At 31.0% G+C, this 12,316-nt stretch overlaps 2 protein-coding genes across 5 annotated transcripts in view; one reads left to right on the forward strand and one right to left on the reverse strand.

Annotated features, from left to right (window-relative positions):
* Window positions 1-11,517, reverse strand: part of LOC132748579 (kelch-like protein 5) — an 89,247-nt gene extending 77,730 nt beyond the window's left edge. Inside the window, exons 1-2 of one of the 4 annotated variants that reach the window (XM_060738198.1) lie at window positions 11,501-11,517; window positions 2,653-2,759 (exon numbers count right to left, since the gene is read on the reverse strand). The gene's annotated coding sequence lies outside the window, so the exon portion shown is untranslated. Of the gene's footprint in view, window positions 1-2,652; window positions 2,760-9,359; window positions 9,665-11,500 lie in introns of those variants that run through there. The other 3 variants (XM_060738197.1, XM_060738196.1, XM_060738195.1) reach the window with 3 other exon arrangements.
* Window positions 1,140-1,928, forward strand: LOC132748588 (uncharacterized; the record flags this gene model as incomplete). Its single annotated transcript, XM_060738208.1, has 2 exons — window positions 1,140-1,217; window positions 1,815-1,928. Coding segments are annotated over 2 exons (192 nt in total), but the record flags the coding sequence as incomplete, so codon positions are not given.
* Window positions 11,518-12,316: the final 799 nt, after the last annotated feature.

Below are 12,316 nucleotides of genomic sequence, written 5' to 3' on the forward strand. Positions count from 1 at the left end.
ATGCTCCTCCATGTACCGAAAACAGGTCACGTGCTCCTCCATGCCTCAAAAGTTAAACGCGTACCAATACCCTGCGGTCTCAAGACCGCAGGGAATAATTACCATAAATACAAGTAAAATTAATTTGTCAGTATATAAGGAAAAATATTTTGAATTTATATTTCTAATAATTAAGCCATACTGCACAGATTACATCAAACAAGTTGGTGAAGATAGATTTAGTTTTTGAGAAGAAATTATTGGAACAATTATTTCTATTCTCAGTCTGATTGATGGTTCTTGAAAGACCAGAAATCCAAATTTTATAACAATGAAGAAATACAACTTGGAGAACATAAGTTATAATGAAAACAATAAGTGTTAAGTGAGAATCATTTATTATCAATAAGGTGACCAATTTTATTCAATACAAAAACATTAATAAGGGTTTTGTACTTCACCAACTTCTATATATCAAATATAAGAATAAGATCACTCCCAATAAGACCATGAACCTTGATCAAGCCCCCCTCCAAACGATAAAGTCTGCATTTCCCCCCAAATCATCATATTTTTTAAAATTTCCCCTAAAAATGAATGGTTTTGTCCGATTGAAAATGAAAACCCATTTAATACAGCATAATGTTTTATTTTTATGTATTTAGCATGGAAAGGGGTTAAAGGGAAAAAGGAAAAAATTTAAACATAGTATCAAAAATATTTTACTTTATCACAATATCTTACTGTACACAATATCTTACCATATCACAATATCTTTACTGTATCACAATATCTTACTGTATCACAATATCTTACTACATCACAATATCTTACTGTATCATAATATCTTACTGTATCACAATATCTTACCATAACACAATATCTTACTGTATCACATATCTTACCTTATTACTTTTTATATCTTACTGTATCACATATATCTTACCATATCACAATATCTTACTGTATCACAATATCTTACCATATCACAATATCTTACCATATCACAATATCTTACTGTATCACAATATCTTACTACATCACAATATCTTACTGTATCACAATATCTTACTACATCACAATATCTTACCATATCACAAATATCTTACTGTATCACAATATCTTACCATATCACACAATATCTTACCATATCACAATATCTTACTGTATCACAATATCTTACTGTATCACAATATCTTACTACATCACAATATCTTACCTTATCACAATATCTTACTGTATCACAATATCTTACCATATCACAATATCTTACCATATCACAATATCTTACTACATCACAATATCTTACTGTATCATAATATCTTACTGTATCACACAATATCTTACCATATCACAATATCTCTTACTGTATCACAATATCTTACCATATCATAATATCTTACTAGTATCACAATATCTTACCATATCACAATATCTTTACTGTATCACAATATCTTACTACATCACAATATCTTACTGTATCATAATATCTTACTGTATCACAATATCTTACTACATCACAATATCTTACTGTATCATAATATCTTACTGTATATCACAATATCTTACCATATCACAATATCTTACTGTATCACAATATCTTACTGTATCACAATATCTTACTACATCACAATATCCTTACTGTATCACAATATCTTACTGTATCACAATATCTTACCATAAACACAATATCTTACTGTATCACAATATTTACTACATCACAATATCTTACTGTATCACAATATCTTACTACATCACAATATCTTACCATATCACAATATCTTACTGTATCACAATATCTTACCATATCACAATATCTTACCATATCACAATATCTTACTGTATCACAATATCTTACTGTATCACAATATCTTACTACATCACAATATCTTACCTTATCACAATATCTTACTGTATCAGCAATATCTTACCATATCACAATATCTTAACCATATCACAATATCTTTACTTACATCACAATATCTTACTGTATCATAATATTCTTACTGTATCACAATATCTTACCATAAAAATCACAATATCTTACTGTATCACAATATCTTACCATATTCATAATATCTTACTGTAATCACAAATATCTTACCATATCACAATATCTTACTGTATCACAAATATCTTACTACATCACAATATCTTACTGTATCATAATATCTTACTGTAATCACAATATCTTACTACATCACAGATATCTTACATGTATCATAATATCTTACTGTATCACAATATCTTACCATATCACAAGTTATCTTACTGTATCACAATATCTTACCATATCACAATATCTTACTGTATCACAATATTTACCATATCACAATATCTTACTGTATCATAATATCTTCAACATCTTTCTGTATCAAAATTATCACAATATCTTACAATATCTTACTGTATCACAATATCTTACAACATCTTTCTGTATCACAATTATCATATTATCTTACAATATCTTACTGTATCACAATATCTTACTGTATCACAATATCTTACTGTATTACAATATCTTACTGCATCACAATATCTTACAATATTTTACGAATATCACAATATGTTACTGTATCACAATATCTAACAATATTTTTTATTGTATCATAATATTTTACTGTATCACAATTTCTACTGTATCACAATATTTACTGTATCACAATATCTTACCGTATTAAAACTCCAGTAGAATTTTTTCTCTTGATCTTGCAGATTATCAGCATATAAAAAATTTCCCTTTCAATAACAGCAGCTACTCCATACTTTCACACTGCAATCTATCATAAAAGCAGCAAATTCAAACAGTGAAGTGAATTGTTTTTATACAGATTATACTGATGAAAAAAGAAAAACGAAAAAAAAAACATTTTGGCATTTGTTCTTATAAAGACAGCTGCCAAATTTCTGTGGCACTTTTTAGTGTTAACAAAGAACATTGGTTTTCAATCTTATGCATAAATGCTGAAATATAGCTCAATTAAAATCATTATCTTTGTTTATTGAGAATTTTTTTCTTCTTCTCTTCTTATATTGCCTAATGAAAAAAACTGTGAAACTATTTTTCTGGCATGGCAAATAGAGACTTATGTTTTTTAATTTGCAATCTCATCGACATTTAAGCTGAGGGAAAATTCTATCAAAAAAAGTTATAACTTTAATCAAAATGAGAAACTTTTGCAAGATATTGGCTTATGTGAGTTTTATAAATCTATAAAATTCAGACACATAAATACTCAAGAACAATATATATATATGAATAAGTTTTGGTTTAAGGCAGGCCATGAAGTAAACAAACTCATATATAGCAAGTGAAAATATCAAAACTGCCAGTATTTCTTTAACTTTTTATTACTTTTTCTATTTATTTACATTTTTTGTTTTTGTTTTAAGTTTGCAAGTTGACAATTAATTGAAATGAGGGTCATGGTTGCAACTAAGACTGCCCACTTGAGATCTATTGCTAGACTAAAAATGTATCCATAAGACAAGATGCTCCCATATTCCACTGTTACCAGTATGTCTACTGATGGACAGGCATGACAGACAAATGGACAAGGTCAAATCAATATGCCCCTCACGGTCAAATTATATGAACCAACCCTCTAAATGGGGGGTGGGGGGGGGGGGGGAAAAACAGTACAAATTCTTTCAATCGTAAGTAAGATTTTTTGGGTGTTCAGTTTTCACCAAAGCTTGATGATTGAATGTCGCTAGAAACCCTTATATGCCCAAATATGTATCCAGGCTTTTGGCATTGTAGCTTTTTTCAAAATTTAAATATATTTATTACAAAACAAGTGCCCCTTGGCAGAGCCAATTTTTGATCCAAGAGATATGACTTACTATCCTTGTTCAGACATGTTTATCTTATATCGTTATGTTAACATCTGTTCCACAATGGTGGAGCATATTAAAAACCAAAACTCTAGGCATTGTAGTTTCCCTGGGAATTAAAGTAGCATGCCTCAAGATTCATGCTATATTTGTGAACATTTTTGAAAAAAAAAAAAGTATTTTAAAAAGTAAAATATTGTGAGTGAACAAAAAAAATATCAGCATTAATTAAAAATAAAATTTTCAAAGATAAAATATGCAAAAATATCCTACTGTATAGTTGCACAAATTGAAAATGGGAGATAATTACTTCAAAAAACTACATAAATGGAAACTATTCTTGAATTTTTAAAAACTTTTTTCTTTTTTAAAATTTTTAGCATTTTTACTCAAAATTTAATTTCTTACATAAGTGGTTCATTTTTGGAGGCTAGAAACTTAAATTTTGTTCCAAAAAATATAAATTAAGTACCCAATGGCCACTAAATTTTTACGCAAGGGACAAAATGTATTAAAAATTTGTAAAGGACCAAATGCCAAAAATTATTAAGGGCTAGAAGGTTTTTAAGAAATTATTTTAAAATAAAAACCCATTAAAGTAAGTGACCATTTTTCCTACATATTAAAATCAAGCCCAAATTTTCCTGCATGATTTATAGGGCAGCAGTCAATGTTTTCCTAGGGCATGATTTATAGGGCAAAGCCAATGTTTTCCTGAGCATGATTTATAAGGCAAAGGCCAATTTTGGACAAAACATTTTTTCCTGATTTTTGACATGATATTTTTAGGCAAAGCAAAGTAATTTCTGGTGATTTAAGGGCCATGTTTTCCCGGAATTTATAAGGGGACAAAGCCAATATTTTCCGATTTTTTGGCATGAGTTTTATAGGTAGCAAAGCGCCAATGTTTTCCCTGGCATGATTGTATAGGAAAACGAAATGTTTTCCTACATGATTTAAAACAAGCCAAATTCTCCCGCATGATTTAAAAAAAAAGCCCAAAATTTTCCCGGGTATTATAGGGAAGCCAATGTTTCCTGGAGATTTTATGGCAAAACAATGTTTTTTGGGATGATTTTTCATATACTTGTTTTGAATCCTTTAGGAAATTGCTACTTCCAAAAATTTTTAGATCTAGTACCTAGGGGATTAAACTTTTACACAAGCCGGGGAAATAACTTCATAAAGAATCATTTTTTGTTTCTCTCTAGGGTTGGGGGGCAATTTTCACATTTATAAAACCCTTTTTGTTAGGACCCCAAGGGGATGCTACATCCCAATATCAAAATTTAGGCATTGTGCCCCTGAAAAAATTTTTTTTAAAGTTTATATTTGTTTTTGACCCTAAAACAACCTGACAAAAAATAAAATTTTGTAGAACCAATAAGTATTTTTGTGAAATTTTGGTTTAAAATTATCGAGCAGTTTAGGAGATGTTGTATTTAAAGGTTGTTTTGCCATTTTCATTACAAAAATTCAAAAACAGAAGTTCGTCCCTTATACATTTTTTGGTTTTTCTTTTCTGTTTTTGGGAAAAAATAGTTCCTGGTTGGGGTCTTATTAAAACTTAATTAATTTTTAATGAATTTATAAATTTCCTTATATCTGAAGGTAAGGAAATAAAAATAGGTTTAAATTCCCCCTTTATCTTAAACATTAGTCAAATTGGAGGGTTTGTAATCATTTTTTTAAAAACAATGTATTTTTAAATAACAAAAAAGGTTGAATTAAAATTAATTTAAAAATGAAAAACTATTAATAAAAAATTTTTTGAGATTTGAATGTAGTTGAAACTGACATATGTTTGTTCACATATAGCATGATTTTTCATGCATTGTGCACCAGGAAAGATTAGCAAGATCAGCAAATTTTTAAAGTTTAATGCATTTCAATAGAAAAATACTAAAATTGCACTGCCAGCAGTATAGAGCCTGGTCAGACACATACGCAGGCTGGCCTGGTGAAAGACTAATCGATTTATGTTCCGGTAAATTAAGCATTAATCAGTTATTAAACAGAGAAATGTGAGATTTTGTTGAGGTATGTAACAACCTGCTATATGTTTACATCTTATATAACAAGTATTGATATCAAGACAAACAACGGGTTTTTTTCCCAGGTAAAATGTGATATCAATCAGCCTGCATGTTGTTAATCTTGACTTTGATGGTTCTAATTTGATATGTAAACATTGCCAGAGATAAGTTGGCATCTTCCCTCACTCCCTATCTTTCATTATCTGAGATTTTAAATGAAATTTATCATACACTCCTATAAAAAGATTTAATTGTTTTAAAGTTTTCAGGTTGAAATAACAGGCCCAATTTTTTTTTTTTTTTCTTTAGTTTAATGGGTTTTTTTTAAAAAATAAAAATTGAGAAAAAAAACGGAAATCCTTTTCCCTTTTTAAATTTCATTTTAAAAATTTTATGTTTTGGCAATTCATACCCGTTTTATTTTAAAATTCTTAAATGTTTATATTTGTTTCTGTGAAAAATTCGCACAAGCTGTTTTATAAAATTTTTTTTAATGCGTTTATTTAAGGTCGCCCCCAAAAGCCAATTGGGCGACATCATCAAGGCGGACCATCCTAGAGGCCCCCCCAAATTTTTTTCCAGCTTTTTTGGGGGGAGAAGACCCCCGGGGCCCTCCAGGCATTTATAGGGACGAGCGGGACCCTTGGAGAAACTACCCTTCTGTAACCAGGGATGGTTTCCCCAATGAAAAATTTCGACCCCCGGGGAGGATCACCTCAGTGGTGAGGGGGGTTTATCTCAAGTCAGAACCAACCCCTCGCCTGGGGCCGATATAAACTTTTAAAAATTTTAACAATTTTCAAGGAATTTTTCTGCTTTAAATCTAACCCCCATACATAGCTTAATCCTTACACCCCTTTAAAACTGAAATTTAAAATTTTTCATCTTTAATCTGGAAAAACATTTTCCAGTTGGAAAATAAAAAATGCCAACATACGACAATATACTAGGGATAGTGACTTTTGAGGGTAGAAACAGTTTTGGGGCAGAAGCTAAGGGGTTAAAGAATTCATACAATCAATAAAGAAAGTCATATAGAAACTTAGTGCTTAATTTCCTTATATTCATACAAAGGAAAAAGAAAACTTATAAATATAAATAGGGTATGGATGAAAAATACTTTAGAGAATATGACCATACTTTAAAATGTTTCCATCAGTTAAAGAATAAGTTTTCTCAGTTAACCCATTACTTCATGAACATTTTGTGAAAAATGGGTGTTTTCATTGAAAAGTCTCCCGTTACAAGTTCAAATTGCTATAATACTATAAAAACTGCTTCAACACTAATCAAACTTGGCACAAAATTGTTGACTGGACATTGCCCTTGGCAACAACATGTTCAGGCTAAATTTTCTGTTACCATGGCAACGAGGGGACATCTCAAAATTGCCAAAAATCACTATTTTGCGTTGATTTTTTCCATCAAAATTGATTTCAAAGTGCTGCAACTTCTCAATGGATGGAGATAGAGTCAAATGCTTTTCAGCGTTGGTTACACGTTACCTTGTGATCAATCTGGGGTCATTTACAGCCTCTCACAAGTCCAAAATTTTCTTGGCGATGAGGGGGAATCCGCCCCCCCTTCAAACCCCCCAAACAGAAGGGGGCACATCCCCCTTCTGGCAACACCCTCATGTATCTTTTGGTTGGGGAGCCGCGCCGAAAAAGAGGTCACTTTTTTTAACAACATATTTCAAACAAAAACAAGTGTTTGGGGCCTAAATAAGGCATTTTTTCATCATTTCAGACAACAAAAAGGGGGGGGGGGTGAAAAAGGCGTTAAAAGGCGTGTATATGAAGTAATGGGTTAAAGTTCTTATATTATTATGTTACATGAATATGCTCCTTCTTTATTTACATTAATCAAAGCTTACCATTAAATAGTAAACTATTCACAATGATGTCAGTGGTCTGACAAAAAAGTATAGTGATCACCTAAGCAGGCACTATTATGTTTTTGCAAGACCACTATTTTACAAAAATACGACCAATATAGGCTGACTGCCAAAAATTTCCAGAACACCTTACAAGAAATGTTGTGATTAAAACAATAAAAATTATGCTTGCAAACTTTAATTATTATGATTTAGGAAAGTGCGAAATACGTGATTATATGAGTACAAAGTACTTCAGACCTCATAGCATTATATGGCCCTCCCTGTCAGCCCCAAACATTGGCTTCGATCAGTTAAATGTTTGCCGGCTGACTTACCTGTCTTTATAGTGCTTTAATGCCCTCAGTGCTGTTTTAAAAGTTCATTGGGACCCATGATAAAGGACAATACATGTCAGAAAAAATTAACTCTGCTGATATTCAAATCAATGACAGTGTGAATCAAGAAAACTAAATTTTCAGAATTTAATTTGGATAAGTGAGACAAATTTATGTGCATGTGTGTGAGTTCTAAAGTTATTCATTTAGAGTCGGCACTGGCAACCCACTAGCGCCAGAAGAAAGTTATAATAATTTCTTATTTTATGGATGATAGTGCACTTGATAGAATGATAAGAATAACTACTTAATTCCAGAAGAAACCACTAGTTCTTAGATTTATATTCACAAATTGGAAGGTGAAAAGTACATTATTTGTACTTGTACAAAGGTCCTCTATTTCTAAAGTCTCATTTGAAAGACTGCCAGCAATGTTTTTTAAGAGACTGGATCAAACTTGTATTCAAGTATTGGTTAGCCAGTATTAACTTTCTCTGGCAGTGATTTTTTTTCAATTTTCAAAACAACCTGTGGCTTTCTGAAAATAAAGCGCAATAAATCTAAAAAAGAGAAAATCAAATTCTAACAACTGAGAATATCAATTCAATTTAACATGTATGGTACAAAGCAGTCAGACTATCTATATGGACACCTTTCTGTCTTCCATAGCTGCTGTTAAGTGAAGAATGTTCATAGGGCATTTAAAGGGGAAAATATTAGCATTTTTATGGGAAAAAATACCTATTTTGGGCTAGGGTAAACAGCCTTTCGGCTGTAAAATACAGGGGAAAAAATCACTGTCTGGTAACAAAAAATTAATGTATTTAAAGTGACTATAGAACTACTCATCAATGTTTACTACTGGCAAGCTACTATTAATAGATGTCATACCAGGAAGAAACCTGCTGTCAGTTATGAGAAATCAAAAGTTGAAAATTTAACAAATATTACATGTTAGTTACTATGGTGACACTCTGATTCAAAAAAAAAACTTGCTTTAAAAACATTGTCCAATCAAGTTATTTAAGTTATATTTCATTTTGTTATCAGATGGGAAGTGGTTTTTTTTTTAATCTTTCATGTTATTGAGTAAATCCGAACTTCCTGATCACACTGTCAATGGACTTATTCAATTATTCACATTATGATAATTATTCTTTAATTTTGATAAACTAACCTTAACTCAACATTAATGACACCAGTTTATTTCAATTAAACACTGTCAACTTACATTACTTACTTACTTAATTCGATTATTTAACCTTGTGTAAAAAAAACAGGTTGTCTACTTACTTCTTAACTCCTCAACCTTTTTATGAAATGAAAACAATTCCTTTCACGAATTTCAATTACACACACCATTCACAAATACAACTTCAAAATATTTTTGCTAAATAGCATTTCTAGAAAATCTGGGAAATTTCTGTAGTAAATTATAGCACAACATTACAGGTAGGTCCTGGGAAAAATCTGCTCTCTATGAAATAAATATGTTCCTGGCACACATATAGAACTCTTGTACATACCAGAGCATGTATCCTACCTTAGGTCAAGTTCTTGTAACCCAAAACCTCTCTGATTTTATCTGTAACCTTGAAATACAAATTTTCATTTATGATTTTAAAATTTAACTTCCTTGATTTTACATAATAAACTTGTTTGACAAGTACTGTTCAAGTGGTTAACTCCCAATACAAGTAGGAAATATGTAAAGTTTAAATGGTTTTATATAAAAGATTCTTAATCTCTAAAACTTGAATTACATGTAATATTGTACAATTTTCTGGGTCATTTACCGGTACTTTGAATATTTTGCTTTTATTATGGGTATATTTCACTAATTAACTACAAATTTATCAAATCTTAGAGATAATTGAATTTCATATAAAGTAATTATCTTTATTGCTTCACCAGTGGCGTAGCTACTATTAGGCCATGTAGGCTCGGGCCTACAACTTGGTCAAGAAATTGACATTTTCAAAAGTCCCGAAAATACAATAAAAACAGGCGAGGGTGGGGCTGGTAGTGGGTTCAAGCCGTATAGTCGTGTGCATGATTTACCATCTTCAGTAAAGTTTGCATCTAATCAAATTCATAGTTTAAAATTATTGTTCTGATAATTTTCCTTGAACATACTTTGGAACGCACATTTTGCTCTTTTTAATCTGAACTTGTTTTTGGCCTCTGGGGGCTAAGCCCCGAGACCCCCTTTTAAGTGCCTACAAGTTGAAGAAAACTGGCTACGCCCCTGATTTTTTATTTGAGGAATATTCGTGGGAGGTAAAACTTGAAAAGTGTTTTAATAAGCAAAAATGTTGTCCAGCGTACAAATTAAGTAGAGGTCATTACTATCCATGGATGTTACCCTATAACTTGTCAAAACTATACAGAAATTTCTCAAGAAAACTTTAATAGTTATATGGTAGAATTTTTGTGATGAATATTACATTAAATTCTGTTATATTTTATCAATTAATACATTTTATGTTTAAGAAAGGATTGTAAATATCTACAAATTTCCTAGAGTATACATTGTAATATATATATTTTTTTAAGTTTGAGATTTTGAAGAATTATTTGTCACATCTTGATACCTGTTGTGTTAGTATGTAGGCCAGGAAAGGTGCTAGATGTCCAATTTTATGTCAATAGAAGAGGGTCATATAGACCCTAAGATCCAAATATTTCACAAGAACATGTTTTTTCTGTTATGCAAATTGATATGTACATCAAAACCCTAATTGTGACAGCATTACTACTGCAAAAAGATAAAAATAAAAATAAAAATGGCATTATAAATTAGGTTAAAATTGTTTATTACCATTTATCTGAAGTTGAGTTATTCTAAATTTCTGGTTATATTTAAACATTGTATTCCAATTTAAATGATTATTTATGTGGTACACTAACAGTATATATTTTGTTAACTGACTGAAATGTGGCCGTGAAATTCTGAAGAACAGGAAACTGGATTTGACTACGGTAAAATTTCAAAATGTTTTTGCATTTATTAGCTGAAATAATGATATTTGCAGAATTGTAAGATTTTTTTTTTATAATTTCACTCAATCACTGTAACTATAATTTTGATAGTAGAAAAAAAAAATTATCGGTGGTTTTGTATTTGGTATCTTATAGTAAGCCTTAGTGTTGAATTTTTTTTGGGATTGTAGCAGGGGACCAGGGGCAGATAGGGGTGGGGTGTCCAAACACTGCACCAGTGATGTTATAACGGAAGTAGCATATAGCACTATCACTAAATAGTTTGCAATCCACGGCATATCTGCAGACCATTCTCATTATTTCGACTGCAAGACCGACCGACATTACAAACTGATATTACACAGACGTCGGTCATAAAGCCACAATTTTTTGGGCTAATCTGCAGACGATAGTTAAGAGCTGTTCAAAATCAATTAATTGGATATCATTACCTTAAAATAGTCATTGTGCATTACTACACGACAATAACAACCCAACACGTCTTCCTTTATATTCACTTCCAGCAGGGTCTTTCTATTTGAAAGACCCTGCTTCCAGTTACATTTTCTTCATACTGTCTAATACTGCAAATGGCGTCTATATAAAGAAGGGAGGTAACTTGTACAAAAAATTGGGTTCAGACTATTCTCTCCCTTACCACTTCCTCGCCCTATTTTGAGTCTGCAAAGGGACCCGGCACAGTGTTGGGATAGTGTAAAAAAGTAATTCTAGAAAAAAAATATACTTTATATATTATATATTGACTATATATTACATATAAAGTTTTTTTTTTTTTCTAGAATTACTTTTTTACACTATCCCAACACTGTGCCGGGTCCCTATGCATGTCTGCATATGAACAGACAGTTCCTCCCCATTTTTATTTTTATCAATACATTATGATGATGTATTTAGATGTTTAATAAATGGGTAAGCTTATTAATTATTAAATGACAAGTTTAACACATCTCTAGTCACTTGGGGTGTGGATCTCAAAACGCCTTTAAAATCCAAATAAAATGCATATTTGTCAATCCCAGGACATGTACTGATCATATATATCAAAAAAACTTTTTTTTTTTTTTTTTTTTTTTTTTTTTGAGGCCCCATCTGGGTAACCCCGTTTATTTACCCCGTAATAGGTATGAGGGGGTCGGGGTCATCCTCCATCATACCTTACATTGTTAATATACATATACATGTTGCAAAATAATTATATTCATGTAAATATTGTCAAATACATCTACAGTATATATTTTGTATATAAA

This window comes from Ruditapes philippinarum, unplaced genomic scaffold, assembly GCF_026571515.1.
Source record: "Ruditapes philippinarum isolate M1 unplaced genomic scaffold, ASM2657151v2 ctg1019_1_1_1_1, whole genome shotgun sequence".
Classification (NCBI taxonomy): domain Eukaryota; kingdom Metazoa; phylum Mollusca; class Bivalvia; order Venerida; family Veneridae; genus Ruditapes; species Ruditapes philippinarum.